Below are 20,481 nucleotides of genomic sequence, written 5' to 3' on the forward strand. Positions count from 1 at the left end.
TCGTGGTGGCTCGTGTTGTGCTTTTTCGTGTCCTATAGCGGCACTGTGAAATGCAATCGAGAACAGAGCAAAGCAGGCTAAACTTAATAACAAGGGGAAAAGTTTATTACACTACTACTACTACTACTACTATAAAAGGAAAAAAAACCCACACACACAGAATTTGAAATTAAAATATTTCAAAACATTTTCCTTCTTACTACCCAACTCCAATAAATCACAGCGAGACACATTTGGACTTTTAATTAAGTCTTCATCTTTTCACATAATTAATACTGAGTCTATTAGGGGAGAGAGGAGTCTCCCTTGCACTATAGACTTTCTAGAAAATACAGCTGCCACCTTTTGTGTTTTCATGTCACACGTGGCACTGCCTAAACACACCGGGCCAGTGTGACACTCTCTTCTCCATGTTATAGTGCTCTCACTACTGTGCATGGACAGAGATTGCTTATAGGGCCCTTTTAAGGATGCTGTGCTAAGGACTAACAGGAATAACAGTCCAGTGTTTCATTTTGGGACTACAGTCCCCCCCATTTTCCCCTGGGGCTGGGAGTTTAAGAACAGAGATTGCCTTCTCTTCTTCTCTGAAGATGGAGGGCATCTTTACACCCACCTTTGCTTTCTTCTGTTTATTCCTGAACTGGTAGTTGCTGGAGGAGTTTCTTGGTTCACTGTTGCATCCTCCTAAAATGCAGTCTCTTTTGGAGGAGAAATTGGTTTACTCTATGGCTAATAAGAAGAGTTTAGCTAACAGCCACTCCATCATCTCTCCCTAACCTTTTTTACCTAACAACTGAGGTCTCCAGTTGTCTCTCTTTTCTTTAAATTGAGGAGGAGCAATATTTCACAAAGCCTTCATTTCACAGGAAAGGGTTAAAATTCCCAGACTCCCGGGACAGCTGAAATTTCTTGGCCCAGGACTCTGTCTCCCTGGGCATCTTCCCCCCCTCTTCCTTCTCTGCCGGCAAACTTCCAGGTGTCTGCAGGCTCTCTATGTTTTCCCTCTAAGTTGGTGAGGGTAAATAAAGACATCTTAGACGTTCTCTACCCCTCCATCTGCAGGAACTGGCCCAGCTGTGGCCTTTCCCCTCCCCAACCCAGCTCATGGCTGGGCAGGGGAGGTTTGCACTCTCCAATGACCGGAACCAAAGAGAGCGAGGTTCTCCTGGGAATTCTGCTTTTAACTCCTCTGTGTTCTCAGAGGCGTGTCCACCTTCAATTGGTCACCTCAAGTGTCAGTATCCAAACTTGACCCCTGACTGGACTGACCTCTTCCTTCCAAGAAAATTCTTTTCCCATGTCAAACCACGACAAATAATTATTTCTGCACTATGTGAGCAGCCTCCAGCTGTTTCTCAGATGCTTTCAGCTTGCAGTAGAATTGGCATTTCACAGTATCTTGCTACAGGCTAATGCCCTTGGAGAGCAAATTGCTAAATTTCATGATTCACTGAGAGACAAATTGGGAAAAGCAATTGAGGAACAAACAAAACTTTTTGAAAAAAATCTTGTTGCTGTTCAGTTGGACTCTGCTAAAGGGTCTGCTTCAATTGTTGTCACTGAAATACAAAAGGCTGGACTAGAAATTTTAACATCAAAGATACAAGAAATCCCACCCTGGAAATATCTGGGATGGAAGATGACAGAACAGACAGTTTCACCACAGAAGATACAACTCTGAGTCAACATCAACACTTTGCAAGATTTGCAGCAACTTTTAGGGGAAATTTACTGGATTAGACCTATTTTTGGAATTGCCAACGATGAACTTGCTCCACTTTTTGATCTACTGAGGGGAGACTGTGACATTAAATCTCCCAGGACTTTAACACCTGAAGCTCAACTCACCATGGAAAAGGTTACTGAGGCTTTCCAAAGATAAGCCCATTGTTGTGCTCCAGAGAAACCTTTCTTCCTCGCTGTTTTGGGACAGAAGCTGCAACTGTATGGCCACATTTTTCAATGGGATCCATCTGAGAGAGATCCCTTGTTAATAATGGAATGGGTTTTTCTTCCCTACAGGTCTCCAAAGATGATTTCTACAACCCTGGAGATGACAGCACTAATTGTAATTAAGGCCAGGACAAGAATATTAACCATGGCAGGCAAAGATTTTGCAGTTATATATTTACCTTTGAAAAAGAATAATTGAATTGGGCATTGCAAAATTCAGATGATTTGCAAAATGCATTGTTAAATTTTTCAGATATTTGTTCTATTCATTACCCAGGTCGTAAGTCATTACAAGCAAAATTGAGTTTTGGAGAAAAACCCTTGCTAAGTGATGAGCCTTTGAGTGCTATAACGCTCTTCACTGATGGATCAGGAAAAGCACATAAATCAGTGATTGTATGGTTAAATCAAACAACAAACAAAATGGGAATCAGATATTCAAATGGCAGAAGGTTCTCCTCAGATAGTTGAACTGGCTGCTTGTTGTTAGAGCTTTTCAGCTATTATCAGAGCCTTTCAGTTTAATTACAGATTTTGCCTATGTTGCTAATGTAATTAAAATAATAGAGGGATCGATTTTAAAAGATGTTAGTAAGGATGATTTATATTGCTGGCTTTCATGTCTTCATAAAATTTTGCAACACAGAACTAACCTATATTTTGTTTCTTATATTAGGGCTCATTTGTCTCTACCAGGATTTTTGGCAGAAGGAAATGCAAGAGCAGATAAACTGACCATGGTTGACTCAAACACATTGCCAAACCTTTTTGAGCAAGCAAAATTTGAGTCATGCCTTTTTTCATCAAAATGCACAAGCACTTGTGCAGACGTTTCATATCTCTAAATCCCAAGCTAAAGCTATCATTAGCAGTTGCCCTGATTGTCAGCTTGTGCAACCCCCTGTTTCTACAGGAGCTGTTAATTAACAGGGTTTGCAAAATCTGCAGTTATGGCAAACAGACATCAATAAATACCCTTCTTTTAGGAAATTTAAAAATATTCATGTTTCTGGTGCAGTTTTTCCCTCTGTCCACACTGGAGAAACAGGTAATCATTTTTTACAAGCATTTGCTTCATTGGGTGTACCCCAAGAAGTTAAAACAGACAATGGCCCCACACAAACATCTCAAAAAATGGCAACATTCCTAATGGATTGGGGTGTTCATCACACCTTTGGTATTCCTCACTCCTCCACAGGTCAAGCAATTGCTGAAAGGACACATCACACATTAAAACGTATTTTAGATCAACAGAACGGGGGAGCAGAGGTGATTCTACAGATGAGATTACGTAAAGCTTTATATGTTTATAAGTTTTTGAACAGTTCTTTTGCAGAACCTGATCCACCAATTTTTAGGCATTTTGCAAATAACATGCAGGCAAAACTGAAAGAAAATCTTCTTGTTTTAATTAGAAGCCCTGAGACAGGACAAATTGAAGGTCCTTTCAGACTAATAATTTGGGGCAAAGGGTAAGCTTGTATTTCTGCAGGTGCTGGAGGACCAAAGTGGGTTCCAGCAATGAACATCAAACCATACCACACACCAAAACACGCTGACAAGCCCAAAAGTGAAGAAGTGAGCACGCAGACATGAGCTGAACAGAGAGACTACAGGTCATACCTGGTGTTCCTGTGTCACCTGTGAAATCTGCAAACTTCAATTTAATGTTAATGATAAATGTGTGAAGGGTTTGTTTCATAGAGCTCTTTCGGTAAAAACATGAAAAAGAAGGATTTATTATTGTCATTAGATTCTAAAAAATTTACATTCTAAATTCTCAAAAAAATACAGTTTGGAAGTCGAGATATATGGAAAATTCTTTTGCCAAAGGGTACCTCAACAAAAAAGATATAGAGGAAAATCAGTTCACTTTGTGTTTTCTAGCTTTGCTTGCTTTTTGTAATGCAGATTTTCCTGTGCAACAACCAAAACCAAATGTCTGGGTCACATTAGCCAAGGTTGCAGGATCAAATACGGTATGTATGTCTCACTTAAATCCAGGAAAGTCTTTTTCAACTTATCTAGTTGTATGCCACTGAAAAATTGGCCGATATCTATATACTATGATCCTTTGAGGAAAAAGTGACTTAATACCAAGCCAGGTGAGATTGCTAATGGAAGCAATCCCCCAAGGGATTGAAGTCTCTGGACCAGACAACTCCTCAAAGCAAGTTCAGAACCCCAAGAAGTGGAGATCCTTGGTTCCTTGACAATAGATTTCTATGTCACATTTTCAGGAACCAATTGGCAAAAAAACCTAATTCTCCAAAGTACAATGTTACTCCCTCTTACTATGAATATAGAAATGCAAGTTTTTGGTGTAATTACTCATACAATGTAGATGGAAAATCTGGGGTTGACCAGTATCCATGGAAATTACCAAAAGGTTATTGGTTCATCTGTGAAGACAGAGCATAGCAAGGCATTCCATCATACCCTGAAGGTGGGCCATGTAGCATTGGTGTGCTCACTGTGATAGCACCTAGTGCTAAAGCAGTTTCAGAAAGGACAAGAAGGGACAAAAGATCTATTCACATATACCCAAAAAATTGCAATAGTGATTTCAGTCCATGGAAAAAGGCACAAAGGATTTCAGCAAGCTTCTTTTTACCTGGTGTGAGAACCCTGGCCTTATTCTGGGATCCCATGTGGTGGTGAAATTCCTCCTCCAACCCATGCTTCCAAAGAAAAACTGCGCAGGCTCTTGTTGTTCAGTCTCAAGGCAGTTTATTGTTAGTTATTTAAAAGATTGTCTTCTCGGGCTGTGGCTGCTTGGTCAGTGGCCTGGGCAGAGGCACACACACACCCTGACATCCTCTCTGTCTGCTGTCTTCTTCTTCTCTCCCCCCCGCCCAGGGCTGCTGCTATATTTTATATGATATATTACGTATTACATGTTTATAGTTTCCCCCCAATACCTACTACCTATATTACAAAGTGCTTTTCTACTCTAAACCAATCTGTGAGTGCCAACATCACCAAGAACATGGAGGCAAGGAAAAAAGAGGAAGAACAAGATCAGCCCACTTCCCTCCATCTTAGAACTTCTGACCCCCATGTACAAAGTAAAAAACCCCCCTGTACAATACTAAAAAAATTTCCCCTCTGTTTTGTAACTACTTTTACTATATTATCTAACCTTTTGTGACTGTTTGTTCCACCTCCAAAGTTGGTAACTCATTCCATGGCTCAAACTCAAAATCACAGCTGTTTCCAGCTGCCTGTCAGGGTCTAAAATGCTTCTGACCAAGGCCTGGAACCTCTAAAAATGTCTGAGAGACATTTTGAGTTCCAACAACCTGGAATTGCTTAGAAGCAGCATTGAGACAAATAGATAGGATTGCATGTTGGCTGAGCAAGCAAACTAATGCCACATACAGTGCACTCAGTGACATGCTGACTGCCATCAGCAGTGTCCGAAAGACCACGCTCCAAAATCGGGCAGCAGTTGATTTTCTTTTACTGGCACATGGACATGGTTGTGAGGAATTCGAGGGAATGTGTTGCTTGAATTTGTTTCATCATTCTGAATCCATTCACAAAAGTATACAAAATCTTAAAGACTTGGCATCTGAGATTAAAAACAAGGAAACATGGTTAGACAATTTGTTTGATGAGTAAGGCTTGGCTCCTTGGTTGAGGCAACTTTGCAAGTTAGGTGGAATCTTGTTGATAGTTGTGATAGTGATACTGATGATAATGCCTTGTGCACGTCATTGCTCACGACAAATTACAGACAGACCCATTAAAGAAGTTTTTGTTGTCCAAGAGAAAAATGCATGAAGGGGAATTGCAGAAAGTTCACAAAACCTCACAGAGGCAATTGAATTAGAGTCACTCACAAATTTAGTCTTTGAATTGAGACCTTGGAAAGGTGGAGATTTGTCAAAACCTGATGCAGATACTAAATCTGATCTTACACAGCATTGATAATGCTTTAACTTTAAGTGATAGAGCTTAAAGCAAACAAAAAAAAGTGCCTTAATATAGAAAGTTTATAACAATTTTTCCTAGGGTAAGAAATATATACAGTACTGAAGCTATGTAACACAAGGTAGTAAATAAGTGACAGAATGAAGATGGTTTATTTAGGGTTGAAAAAGAGAGGGGGAATTGTAGGAGTATAAAAAGGTAAAAGACTTTAGAAAGTGCAAAAAAGCTGTGAAATTTCAAAACTTTCTCATGGGAAGCCAGGAAGTTAAGAACCAAGTGAATACATTTATATTTATCATAAGGAACAAAAAAAATCAAGAACTTATGCAAAGATAGAAGAAGTTTCAATCTTAAATAATGAATTATTGTGTATTGTTTGAGGTTCACAGAAGTCCTTTCGTTAATGTTAAACCCATGTGGGTCCTTTTCTTATTGGTTAGAGTATAATGACTTTACACCTTTTCTTTTACGCTATTGGTTCAAAGAATATGTAGAAAAATGCTTTGCATAAGCTACCATCTTGTCTCTGATCTGGATTTGCATGGATGTTGTTGTTTCTCTGTGTCTCTTGCTTTTTGCTTGTATGATAGACAGGTAATAAATCCTATGTCTGCAACATTCCCACAATAAGCTGTATACCCTGAGACCTGTCTCCAGGGATCTTTTGTCTCCATCCGTCCCGACTGTCCAAGACCAGCACTCGCTGCACTTCCCCCACTCCCCAAACCTGTAGGGCCGTTTTCCCCCACGTGAATCACCTGGTGCCACATCAGGTCTGATCTCCGGAGCTCCAGCTGAAGCCCTTCCCACATTCCAAGCACTTGTGGGGCTTCTGCCCGCCATAAGTCATCTCCATCATCTCTGAGTGCCAAATGGATCTCTGGCTGCCTTCTAGGCACAGAGGGGCTCTTACCTCCTCACAACTCCCAGGGCTGGGTTTGCAGCCCCTCCTTGTGTGGGATCCCCAGGGCTTTTCCTCCCTATTGGGTTCCCATGCTCTATAGGAGAGCCTCACCCCCTCATTTATAGATATTTTCTGAACAACAAAAAAGCAAAAATAAAAGGGCTCCCATCAGTCTTAATCAAAACCTTAGACACAGGACAAACAGAAAGTCCATGCAACCTTGTAACATGGGGGAGAGGGTTTGCTTGTGTTTTCACAGGTAAAAGATCCAAATGGGTCTCAGCAAAGAATGTGAAGCTTACTGACATCCCTATACCAAGCAGTGACTCTGCAGGTGCAAGCCAAGAAGCAGGTACTCAGACCTGAACTGTGCAGAGCTGAGAAGAAAATTACCTGCCAGAAACAAGTCAAGAAAGAAAATGGACATTTGTTTACACATGCATGTTGCTTTTGTTCCCTTGTTGTTGCATTTGTTCTCTTGTTTCAATTTTTGTATATAAGTTTCACCTCTAAGTTAACCAAAGACAAATGCCTGGGTTGCTTTGGCCAAGTCTGCAGGCTCTGGTACCATCTCTCTAGATGATACAAAGCCCTAATAGACTTTTTCAACCTGGATAATTAGAGAACCTTCCCCAGAAGGTTTTGATAATGCTACCTCAGTTAAATTCTTCCATTACACTAAAGCAGTCAAAAAGTTAAAATGCTCGATCAGTAAAGAAATAAATGCCACCTCTACCATAATCAGTAATCTAGCTGAACAGTTTATCTGAAGGTTTGAGCTTTGCACCTTGGCTGAAGGAACTCTGTAAATTAAGCTTGATTGTTTTTAAAAGTAATAAGTGTAGTTTCAATAGCAATATCCTATATACCTCAGGTTGTGCAAAAAATAGTAATTAAGTTAGTATTTAGCCTTTAAATGGTTTAACGAAAAAGGGCAATTTTTGCAGATGATAGATAGATATGATTGTTCATAAATAATACAGCTAGGATGAGAACAGTTTCCCCAGCTAGCTGGATGACACCCCTGCATTCGGATGAGTCCTGGGGTGAAATGGACTGTTCCATCCTACCCCCCAAAAGATGTATGGTTCACCCCACACCTCTATCCCTCCCTTAAAATATCAAATGTCTGTAACCCTATTGGCCTATGCCTTATCCCAACCCACCTGGAAGCCCCTGATAAGGAGGCTTCAAGGGGCCATGCGGTCTCTTGAAACCTCTTCCCCTCTCTTGGTACCTCTTCCCCTTTCTTGGAACCTCTTCCCCTCTCTTGGAACCTCTTCCCCTCTCTTGGAACTTCCTCCCCTCTTGGAGCTTCCCCTCTCCTAGACCCTCCTTTTCTCTCCCTCCCCCACCCTCTCAGGCCCGGCCACGTGCTGCATCTGGGAGCACGAGGCAGAACCTTCTGCACCCCCAATAAACCTCTTTCTCCAAGAGCAAACTTCAGAGATCTCTGCCTCCATTCATCAACACCGTGCTGGAGCGTGCTATTTGCTTCAGGGATTCCTCTAGAAAGCAGATTCAATTGGCTCCTTCCCCAACTGGTTCATGAGAAATAAAATACCTCCATGCAGAAATGTGGAAAAAACTGTTTATTAAACAATAAAACCTCGTGCTGCTCTAAAAGAGAGACAAACTCAGGAAGTCCCTCCGTGGGTTGTAGCTCAGCTCACTCAGTCTCTTATCAGTCCCTCCGGTGCTGGAAATGCCACAGTCCAGGCCTGGCCTGCTGGGCCACAGGTGTGAGCTGCCGGTGCTCTTCTGGGTGTTCAGGCCAGAGCAGGTTTAAACAGGTCCAAAGAAAAGGGAAAAACACAGCCACAGTCCAGGGAACTTCTCTGCCACAGCTAGCTAAAACTAATTAACAGCAAAGGAGAGCTCTGTCCCGCTGTCTGTCCATGTGCAGACAACTTGGCCCAGGAGCAGGAATGTGGAGGAGTGCAGTTTCTGAAAACACTCTGCACTTCTCTCCCTACTTTGCTCTCAGAACAAGTCTTAAAGTTGCAAACAGACAACTGGGGATACAAGCATCATATAGTCAACCTAGGACATACCTCCAAGACCATTCAGTATTCCTTGATGCCACCAGAACACAGGACTGAATGCAAAAGATTTTATGAGGTTGAAAGTCGACAAATCTGCTCTCCCCAAGGAATTCCCATTGTTGGTCTGCATCCTGATGGATGTTCCTGCCACTGGGTTTATCTAGGTGCCCACAGGGAACGAGGAAGATGTGGAGCCTCCCAGCCAAGTGTCTTCCCAACACAGATGACCATGCCCATAGATCACCAGGGATCTGCCCAGGGTCACTGAGGATCACCCAATGTGGATCCTCCCATAGGGAATGGAGCTGGAGCAGCACATGAAGCTCTTCCCTCACTCAGGGCACTCACAGGGCCTCCCCCCTCAGTGGCGCCTCCTTTGGTGTTTGGTCAAGGTGGAGCTCGTGGAGAAGCTCTGCCCACACTCCCCACATTTGTACGGCCTCTCCCCGGTGTGGATGCGCCGGTGGACGGTGAGGTGGGAGCTTAGCTTGAAGCCCTTCCCACAGTCGGGGCAGCGGTAGGGCCTCTCCTCTGTGTGAATCCGCTGATGTACGAGGAGACTGGAGCTGATCTGAAACCTCTTCCCACACTCAGGACACTCGTAGGGCTTCTCCCCGCTGTGGATGCGCTGGTGTTTTCTCAGGTCAGAGTGCCACCCATAGCTCTTCCCACATTCCAAGCAGGTGTAGGGCCGTTCCCCAGTGTGGATCACCTGGTGCTGGATCAGAGCTGAGCTTTCTCTGAAACTCTTCCCACATTCCCCACACTTGTACGGTTTTTCCCCAGTGTGAATCCTCTGGTGCACTGTCAGCTGGAACTGCATACTGAAGCTCTTCCCACACACCCCACACTCGTAGGGCTTTTCTCCAGTGTGGATCCTCTCATGTCTCCTCAGGCCAGAGCTCTGCCTGAAGCACTTCCCACATTCCCCACACTCATAGGGCTTTCTCCCAGTGTGGATCCTCTGGTGTTGCATCAGGTGGCCCTTCTGGCTGAAGCTCATCCCACATTTCCCACACTCGTAAGGCCGTTCCCCAGTGTGGATTACCTGGTGCTGCATCAGGTGGCCTCTCTGGCTGAAGCTCTTCCCACATTCCCCACACTCAAAGGGCTTTTCCCCAGTGTGGATCCTCTGGTGTTGGATCAGGATGGAGTTCTGGCTGAAGCTCTTCCCACACTCCCCACACTCAAAGGGCCGTTCCCCAGTGTGGATCACCTGGTGCTGCCTCAAGCTGGAGCTCCAGCGGAAACGCTTCCCACATTCCTCACACTCGTAGGGCCGTTCCCCAGTGTGGATCACCTGGTGCTGGATCAGATCCAAGCTCCGTCTGAAACCCTTCCCACATTCCAAGCACTTGTGGGGCTTCTCCCTGCCATGAGGCTTCTCCACCAGCTCCGAGCTCCGCCTGGATCTCCGCCCGCCTTCCTGGCTCAGGGGGGCTCTTTCCTCCCTGCATCTCCCTGGGCTGGGTTTGCTGCCACTCCTCGTGTGGGATCTCCAGGGCTTTTCCTCCTCCTCCATCTGGCCACACCCTGGGAGTGAAAAATCCTGTTTTGGGGAAAAAACAAGAATAGAGCATGTTGGAGATTCTCCTTGCCCCACTTCATCTCAGGAAGTCACTAGGCATCATGTGTCTGTAAGAACCTCCAAAACTCTAAGACTGAGCCCAAAAATCCTCCAAGCATCAAGACCTAGATCACAAAATCCTCCAAACATCACAATTCAGCAAAAACTCACTCCAAATTATGAAGATTCAGCCCTCACAAAGAAACAAAGCACCAACATTTAGCCCAAATAATTGGAGAGATCCCATGGGGAATGTACCATGGCCTCTCCCATTTTTAGGAATGAAATTACTTTTACAGGACTCCTCTGTCTGCTTTGTGGACAGAAACTTCTGGTGATGTCAATTTTTCCACACACCTTGCGGCTCATCTGGACTTCCTTCCCCCGTCTGGGGCGGCAGACAGGGAGTGCAGCTGAAGGTGCCTCACCCACTTTGGGTGATCGGCTCCCTTGGCTGGTGGTGGGATTGATTGGGGACCTGGGAGTGACCAGGAGACAGATGAGTGACACATCAGGGGGTCTGTGAAGGGTCAGTAGGGAGAGAGCACTGAAAATCTCATCAGTGAGTGCCCGGGATCTTCGGGGAGTGAACATGGCAGGGCACCCATGGAGGGGAGAAAAGGGAAAGCCAGGGAGGGGTCCTGTGCCAAAGGACCAGCACCCAAAATATCTCTGAAGGGTCCCTTGGGAGAATGTTGAGGTAGTTTGCACATTCCCCCAGAGGTAATTAAGGACATGGACACGCAGGGAGGCAATAAGGGAAGTGGAGAAGGGATTTGGACAACAGTGTATGGATGGCGTTGGTGAGCTGGGAAGGGACTGGTTGAAGGGGAGTGTGCAGGAATATGGTTACAGCAAGAAACAGCAGGAAAAATCTATGTGGTATGAAAAAGGATGATGCAACAGAGAAGAAAGAGAAAAATACTGAGGATTGGGATGTTTTTCAGCAGGATATCCTCAAAATCTGCCAAGTGATCCAAGCCCTTTCTAGGCCAGGTTTCCAGGAGAGGAAAAGAAGGAGGTCAGGAGGCCAGGGGTTTCTCTGCCATATGGGCTGTGCAGGGGATCCTGAGCACAAGGGGGGAAACAAAGGAACAGCTGGGAAATGCAGAGTGCACAGGAAGGATCAGGATTTGCTGTTCAGGATTTGCTTTGGGTCCCTGCAGAAAGGAAAGGTTTTGCAGAAAGCTCAGCAGCTCTCAGAGGATGAGCACCCACAGGCAGTGACCGGGGCTGCAGGAGTGGCACAAGAAGCCCTGCAGCACTTGGGCACAAAGGCACAGCAGCTGAAGGCAAGAAGGGATGAGCAAAAGGCCAAGCTGAAGGCAAAGGCCACGGCAGAGTTCCCACAGCCCCTGAGGGATCAACCCCAGGGCCCAAGGGGGCCCCAGCACCCAGGGCATGACGGGGTCGGCCACAAGCACCTGGCAGAGGCATTGCCCTCCTGGCCAGGGCAGAGCCCACCCAAACAGCCCCTGGGAAGGAGTCAGGGCTCCAGCTGCAGCCCACAAGGACACTGCAAGCACAGACAGCAGCACCCTCAGCAGGAGCAAGTCCACCCCTGCATGGACATGGATTGGCAGGGCTCTCTGAGCTCCCATCCCACCAGGGACCCACCACACTTGGGTGGAGGCCTGGAGAACATTCAGGCTGGGTCTGCATTGAGAGGAGGCCTCTCCTGATGGACACAATGGCATCTCAATCTACTCTGAATCTTAGACCTAAGGGGGGAAGAATGCAAAAAATGTCTTGGATTATTCAGGGGAGAAGTGGGAAAGAAGAGCGGTTCTTTAGGGGTCAGTTATTGGGTTAGAAAGGAAAATAATTGAGGAGTCACTTCTTAATTGCATAGCTTAGTTTTTGATTAGACTTAGAAGGCCTTGTAACAAGAGATTGTTAGCCATTTTTGTCCTGTTTTTCCTGCACACAGAATCTGGTGCAGATGGCCTAGTGAAGTTTTGATGCTATAAAAATAAACAGAAGCTGAAGACCTAAAATGCCCAATGCATCTCTCGCTCCTGACACAGAACTGCTCCAGGAGGGCGCCCCTGCCAGGGGGTTGCCCAGGGGTTGTCCCAAGGGAGTTGCCCAACTTGGGGCCCACAAACTCACACTTTATTCAACCACTCTTAGCAGATATGGGGAAGGGTTTGAAATGCAAGAATTTTTACTTGCTTCTAATTGTGACTATAGTTTACAGGGAGGGGATTTGATCGCTGAACTGGGAATGCAAAATAATATTACAAAAGGTGATATAGAGGTTAGTTCTGCTGTACCTTTGCGTCATATGTCTGGCAAGGCCTATGCTGAAGTGTGGGTAGCCTCAGGGAAATGGGGAATATTAGATATGGAGCCACTCTAAATTACTTCAAAGCAACCAGGTGTCATGGTTTGACACTGGCACAATGCCAGTGCCCCCATGAAAATGTGATCCCTACCTTGAATGCTGTGAAGTGGAATCTAGAATAGAGCAAAGCAGGCCCAAGCTTGATAACAGGAAAAAAAAACTTTATTAAACTACTACTACTAAAGAAAAGAGAAAACTAAAGAAGGGGGAAAAAAAACCACACAAAGATCAAATGAAAACCTTGCAAAACATTCCTCCCCCCACCACCCAACTCCAACAAACCACAGTGAGACACAATCTGGACCCCAATCAGGTTTCCACCCTCCAAGCAATCGACACTCAGTCCATCAAGGGAACAGAGTCTCTCCTGTGCCACAGACCCCCCAAGAAACACAGCTCCACATCCTGTGTTTCCATGTCACACATGGCACCGCCCGGAGAAAAAGTTTGCCATGGTGACCCTTCTCCTTTCCATGCACAGTGCTCTCACCACCAATGCATGGATGGTCACTGCCTTTAGGATTTTTCCTTTCAAGGATGCCCTGCCAAGAGGGGAGAAAACAACAGTTCAGTTTTTCATTGTTTGGGACCACAGTCCCCCCCATTTTCCCCTGGGGCCGAGGGCTCAAGAACAGAGATCTTCTTCTCTTCTCTTTCCTTTCCAGGGCAAGGGGGCGCCACCACAAACCCCCTAACTTTTTCTCTGTTCACTCCAATTTTGTCTTTTTCCCAGCTGAAGCAGGTCTCTTGACTCACTGGCATCCTCCCAAAACACAGTCCCTCTTGAAGGAGAAGATTGGTTCAGGTTGTGGCTAACACGGAAAAGTCCAGCCAAAAGCCACTCCTTGTCCCCCTCCCATCCAGAATTCCTCCTTCCAACATCCCATCCCAGGGTCCAAGGTGTCCCTCTTCCTCTCTTTCAAACCGAGGAGGGGAAAGGAAAATTCACAAAGCTTTCATTTCTCAAGGAAGGGTTAAAAGTCCGAACTCCCAGGATGGCTCGATGCCCGGACATCCAGCAACTCTCACACAACTGGGCACCTTGCAGCAGCTCCCCCCGCTCCTTCTTCCTTGCGGCTTTCTCTCTCCCTCTCGGGAGAGGAACTCTGGGGGGGGAAAATGGAGACATCCCAGATTTCTTCCACCCTTCCATCTGCAGGGGCCAGCCCGGTTCCAGTCCTTTCACCACCCTTGGGGCCTTCGGCCTACCTTTCTCAGGCCATGGGGGCTTCCCCTCCCCCACCCAGCTCGTGGCTGGGCAGGGGAGGTTTGCACTGCACGCTGACCGGAACCAAAGAGAGCGAGTTCCCCTGGGAATTCTGCTTTCAACCCCTCTGTGTTCTCAGAGGCGTGTCTACTTTCAATTGGTCAATATCTAAATTGACCTCTTCCTTCCGGGAAAAATTATCTTTCCGTGTCAAACCACGACACCAGGACAAGTGGTCTCTAGGAACAACACCCTATTCCAAGGGAGGGAAGTGTGAAAAATGCATATTATATCATTTGCTCTTTGCAAATATTAAAATGAATACTATATGTGTTATGTTGGAAAGTTATGCTCTAGTAATCTCTTTTACGTAGTGTGTCACATACAGTTTTTAGCCTATAGCATAATACTAAAAGAGAAACTATGTGATATAAGATACTTTTTTTAACTAGCTCAAGGAATGGAAAAGATAATCAAGAAATTCTTCACATTATCCTCTCTGGATAGAGATCACAGCAATAGACACCTAGAACCCCAGAGAAGAATCATTGCCTCCTTCCTGGAAAAGCTCAGACTTCGAGGAACCAAGAAGGTTGATTTATAAGATGGGGGGGAAAGCTAAAATTAAGCAGAAACACCCTGGTTTGAAAGGGATGCTTGAATCATGTATGAGATATATGAATATGCAATAGGCCATTGCTTTTAAGGGGTAGTCCTTTATAAGCAAGGTGTGCTATTTGGTGGAGTGCCAGGCACCAGGACTCCATAATTGTTTACATTTATTGTCTCTTATTGTCCTAATTTTTATGACTATTTTCATTACTAAAAAAGTTCTAAAATTTTAACAAAAGTGAATGGTGTTTTTCACAGGAAGGAAGAGGAATTAGACAAAGCGCAGGACAAACTCACAGAGCTGTGTGTGCTTGTAAGAGCCTGGCACTGAAATGCCCTGAGCAGGAAGGCTTCAATAGCTTCTGGTAACACCATGTCAGCTAAAAGGGGGCAAAATCAATTCTGACTTCTTCAGCAACCACTAGATCACTTATTAGGGTATTTCTGAAAGAAATAACTCCAAGAGAAGGGATTGTGGAAGCAGTAGACTAAGACATCAGAACTTATTTTACAGGGAAAATCCTTCAGGGGGTTATGTCAGCTTTAGGAATACAATGGGACCTCCATAACCCCTGGCACCCCCAGAGCTCAGGCTGGGTACAAAGAATGAATGGGGAAAGAAAGAAACACCTTTGGAAGCTGGGGATACAAACCAGGATGCCATGGGTACGGCTTTTGCCATTGGCTTGGGCAAGAAGAGCCAGACCCAGGGCAGATATTCAATCATTTCCAATGGAATTAATCTTGGGAATTCCTTACCCTGGGAGTTCTCCACCTAGTGCAGGGTGCAGATAAGGGATGCACATTTAAAGCAGTCTGTGGCCAGAATCCTGTCTCTGGTGCAATCTCTCCCCCAGGAAGCTGGGCTGGCACAGAGCCTGCCTTGGCACTTTGCTGCTGCCAACATCCAAGCAGGACATGGGCTCTGCCTAAGGAGTGCAAAGCAGCACCACTGCTGGCCAAGTGGCGTGGCCCATGCCAAGGGGCCCCGAGGCCAGAAACAGCCGCCAGCACAGCTGAACACGGGGGGACCCCTCAGCCTGGGCTCCAGGTCTCTGCAGCCCCGGAGATTTGCACTTCCCGCCTGCAGCAGGAGGATGGGAGGCCCCCCTGAGCCTGCACTGAAGGCAGCGCAGCAGCAGCCAGGGCTCCACAGCGGGGCAAGGCCCTGGGCCTGCCCACACATCCTCTGCTGAAATCCTCGGCCTGGCCACCCTCCCTGGGCAGCTCCAGCCACCGGGGCCAGCCCTTGCTGCCACTGCTGCAGCTTCAGTGCTCGCTGGGCCTGCACTGCCACAGCTGCTGGGGACACACCGGGACAATTCCACTCTGGCTCTCACTCACACTCACACACTGCCCTGCCTGCCACTGCATCCATGGAAAATAGACCAGCTCATAGACTTGAACATTGTTAACCTTTGATTTCTCTACTCAGGCTTGGTTTGCCATTGCCTTGGGGAAAGAAATGTTAAAGGTTTTCTAAGGGATGTTACACCACTCAATGGAGATGAGTTTAACATCTCAAGAGACTGGGAATAGCCCACAAGATACCTACAAAGATAACCACAAAGATAACGATCGGCAACAAAACATTAAGATCAGCAGCAAACAGCAACCAACACCTACCCCAGACACTGCCCCAGGCAGAGCTGGAGACACCTGGTCTGGAAAAGCAGGAGGAAATCCAGGAGTGTGGACCTAATTAACATCAGAGGTGAAGAAATCCCGGTCCAATAGGAAACCAAATTGTAAAAACTACGCAACCTGGAAGCAATGAACATTAAACTAATGGATTTTTATTGGTTCAGACTGTATAATGTTTAAGAAAAATCTACTAAAACTCACATATCATGGAATGATTTTCTCTGCGTAACTGGGCTGTGTGGATGAAATAATTTCTGTTCCATATCTTTGCCAGAACCAAGGAATGCCTTGACTCTTTAAAACTAAAGATATTGTTGAAGAGATTTTGTTCTTCCCACAGCTTAATCTACAGGATTCCACCATGAGAATAATTTTACTTAAAATCCTGCTTTTATATTGTCAGTTAAGTTTGGCCCAGGGGTGTGAGAATCAATTATTAGTCCTAAGAAAAGAAGAAGAAAAAAATTGATTGCTTTGGAAGTTTTTTTTCTGTATGTTTGTGCGTGGCTATTCATGATGGCAAAATGTTGGTCTGGGTTTATCGTTCACCTTTAGGTTGCATTTTGCAAAACTAGAAGAGCTTCAAAGGTGACCACTTAAAGCATAAACAGTCAATAAAATGTTGTTAAAAAGAAAAAAAAAAAAAAGGCAGATTCTGGGGTGTCCACTGGGAGAGCTGCTCTGGAAGACAAGTTTCATTCCAGGCAGCCAGCAGAGGAGCTTTAGAAATAGAAATTAACACTGCTGGGTCAAAGTGTGGACAATGTTCCTGGGTCTCTTGCCTGGGACAGGAATTGGGCTAGTTCCCTCTGCCCCTCACCCCAAGCTCTGCCTGCTCCACAGATGGAATTTGCACAGCTGAAGGCAGAGCCCATGGTGAGCATATCTGACTCTGCAACAAAAATGGGTGAAGCTCCAAAGGAAAACAGCAAATGGAGAATGTTGTGAAAACTTCACTAAAATAAGGAGCGGTGGGGGGAGGGAATCATCCCTCTGCCCACTTCAACACGTGCTGTCACCGTCTATGTTATTTACAGAGAATTAGAGCACTGTTTTTGTTTTTTTTTTTGCTATTATGAGCTCAGAGAAATCAGTTGGGAATCCAAGTATGTGATGGTTTAATTAGAGAAAAAACGGTCATATGTTGGAGTCCTAGCTGGAGGGAGTGCCCAAGAACTGGGAAAAGACTGAAGGGCCACCAGACAAATCCTACAACACCATGGACCAGCCCCTGGGGACCCTGTGGAACTCATATCAGGAGACAGAGAACCCATTTATAGTTTCAAAGGCATCATCAGATTACAAACTGTCCTCCAAATAAGAACCAACCAGACAAATCCAGCTCCTGATCTTCCTGCTGACCAATCCACTGAAATGAGGAACACAACATTTCACCAGGGGATGGGATCAGATTATCTGTTAGCAGAAAAAGGTGTTCGTGGAAAATTAAATAACTCAAATGACTCTCTTTGTTGGCAAAGAGAAAAGTTGACAAAGGAAAAGTGGTGAAAAAAATAACAACGGAAACAAGAAAGCAACTCATGTTCCAGCCCAAACATGGAAAGGATGGGAATGGGACACGGTTTTATGGTTCAATGGCAAACCATGGGTTAAACGAATGCTCTTTCTCCTCTTCTGTGCTGCAGCAACTCTCATCTTTTTACCATGCTCCACACCTTGGCACTGCAGCTCATTCAGCAGCTGAGGCAGACAATGCAGGTGGCAGCCAGGCCTCCTGATCCACAAACGGCTACAAAAGGACAGGGAATGAGGGCAGTGAGAATAATCCTAAACCCAAAGAGGACCCGGGAAGAAGAAAACAGAGTCAAGGAGTGAATTTGCCTGGAGATAGGGCCAGGGACTTGTAGGTAAAGAAAGCAATGGGAGAAACCATCAGTTCCAATAAATGTTACCAACTGACACAGACAGCTGCTCGAAGTCCCGCTAAATTCCTATACTTCGAGGAGAACAAAGATTTAACAGAGCCATGAATATCGGCTGTTACACAAAAGGAGGGTGCACATTAACGAGGACAGGCTCCAGGCGCATCGGGAAGTCGGAACCTTCCAAGGAACTCAGCCGGTGGGCAAAGGCAGAGGGAGATGCGGCCGGGAAAATGAGGATAAAAAGGAGGCTGCGGACTACAAGCACGGCAGAGAGCGCACGGCAAATGCCCCACGGCCTCTGCCCCTGCTCGGCAATAAAGTCACTTTGACAGGACTCCTCGCTCTCCGCCGGGCACACAAACCTCCGGCGACGGGAATTTCCCCGCCCGCTCCCGGCCGCGGGGCAGCCCCTCTGTCCTACCCACAGCAGCCGGGCCGAGCCAGCGCTGCTCCGGCAGCGGCTCCTGCCCGGCCCCGGCGGGAAGGAGACCGCGGGCAGCCGCTCCCGCAGCGCCCTCAGCCCGGGGCCGGCACGGGCCGGACACGGCACCGGCGAGCCGCCGGAGCCCCCTGCCGCCCCCTCCGCCCGCAGCCGGCCCCGAGCCCCCGCAGAGCCCAGCGCGGCTCCCACCTGCGCCGGGGCCGCCTCCGAGCTCCGCCGCCGCCGCCTCACCGCGCTCCGGCCGCTGCCGCCGCTGCCGGGCCCGCACAGCCGCTCGGCCAATGGCGGCGCTGGGCGGCCACGGCCGCCCTCAGCCCGCCGCCGGGGCCGCGCCGCGCCCCGCTCCCACCAATCAGCGCGCCGCAACCGCGACTGACGGCACCGGCGGCCAATGGCAGCGAGCTCGGGGCGGGCTCTGCGCACGGCCCCGCCTCGCCCCGCGCTCTCGGCGCCCCCGGGCTGCGTGAGGGGAAAGCCGGAGATGAGGAACAGCCCCGGCACGGGCCCGGGCCGAGCCGGGATTGAGCTGCCCACACAAACAAACTTCTCCGCGCCTCCCGCCACGGCTTTCCCGGCCCTGCGCCTCCCGTGCCTCCGCCTCTGCGGGAAGCCCAGGAGCCTCACTTCTCCTGCCCCTCGTTAGCGCATCAGTGCTTCGCTTTGATTTCCCCCGAAAAGGGAAACCTGCCCGAAGCCCTGTGGGTGGGTGGGGCAGGGGAGAGATTTCCGCCAGTGATTTACTAACATATGAACATCGATCTAATATTCCTTGGTCAGCAGGAAGGTCAGGAGCTGGAACTGTCTGGTTGCTTCTTATTTCGTGGACAGCTTGTAATCTAATAATGCCATTGAAATGATAAATTGGTTCTGTGTCTCCTGATACGAATTTGTTCGGGTTCAGTGAAAAATGCCAATCACTTGCTTTAAAATTTTAAAAGTTTTAAAGTAATAAAATATTTATAAAAATAGTAATAAAAATTAGAATATTAAGTTTTTTTACAACCACAGTTAGGACAATGAAGGACAATAAAAAGCAAAGAATTACAAACGGCTTCCTATGCTTTCCTCTTGAAAGCATAGCTTGCTAACAAAGGATTAACCCTTAAAAGCAATAGCCTGTTGCATATTCATCTATCTCATACATGATGATAAATTCTTTTCAAACAAATGGTGTTCTCTGGTTGTTGTCAACTTCTTCCCTTTAATCCTGGTGGCTCCTTAAAGACTGAGGTGAGGTGGAGGAATGATTTTTTTTTTCCGATAAGGAGGCAATAACTCTTTAGGTTTCTTGTTGCTGTGTGAAGAATTTCTTTATTATCTCATCCTCTCATCCCTTTCTTGAGCTAGTTAAAAAATATCTTACATCACATAGTTTCTATTATAACATTATGTTATAACCTAGAACTGTATCTACCACACTACTTAAAAAGGATTAATACTGTACTACAAAATAACTTTCCAACATAACACATGTAGTATTCGACTTAATATTTGTGAAAAGCCAATAATTTAATATTCATTTTTCACAGCTCCCGGGGCTGGTCCACGGTGTTATAGGACTTGTTCTTGTGGCTGTTCATCTTTTCCCCATTTTTGGGTGCTTTCTCCAGCCGGGGCTGTATCAATTGACCACTTTTCTCTAATTAAATTACCACATACTTGGATTCCCAACTGATTTCTCTGAATTCATCGTAGCAAAACAAAAAACAAAACCCCATGGTCTAATACACCCTAAATAACGTAGACAGTGACAGCACATGTTGGAGTGGGTGAGGGATGTTTCCCCCTCCACTGCTCCTTATTTTAGTGAAGTTTTCACAACATTCTCCATTTGCTGTTTTCCTTTGGAGCTTCACCCATTTTTGTTGCAGAGTCAGAGATCCTCACCATGGGCTCTGCCTTTGCTGTGCAGATTCCATCTGTGGAGCAGGCAGA

The 20,481-nt window shown here is 46.4% G+C and overlaps 1 protein-coding gene across 1 annotated transcript; it reads right to left on the reverse strand.

The window, feature by feature from the left end:
* Nucleotides 1-8,373: 8,373 nt before the first annotated feature.
* Nucleotides 8,374-18,825, reverse strand: LOC110480957 (uncharacterized). Its single transcript, XM_077788944.1, has 2 exons — nucleotides 18,736-18,825; nucleotides 8,374-10,390 (listed from the first exon to the last, which is right to left on the reverse strand). The coding sequence occupies exon 2, from the start codon at nucleotides 10,361-10,363 to the stop codon at nucleotides 9,203-9,205; it is 1,161 nt and encodes a 386-aa protein (XP_077645070.1). The 5' UTR covers nucleotides 10,364-10,390; nucleotides 18,736-18,825; the 3' UTR covers nucleotides 8,374-9,202.
* Nucleotides 18,826-20,481: the final 1,656 nt, after the last annotated feature.

The sequence above is a fragment of the Lonchura striata genome, chromosome 29 (assembly GCF_046129695.1).
Source record: "Lonchura striata isolate bLonStr1 chromosome 29, bLonStr1.mat, whole genome shotgun sequence".
Classification (NCBI taxonomy): Eukaryota; Metazoa; Chordata; class Aves; order Passeriformes; family Estrildidae; genus Lonchura; species Lonchura striata.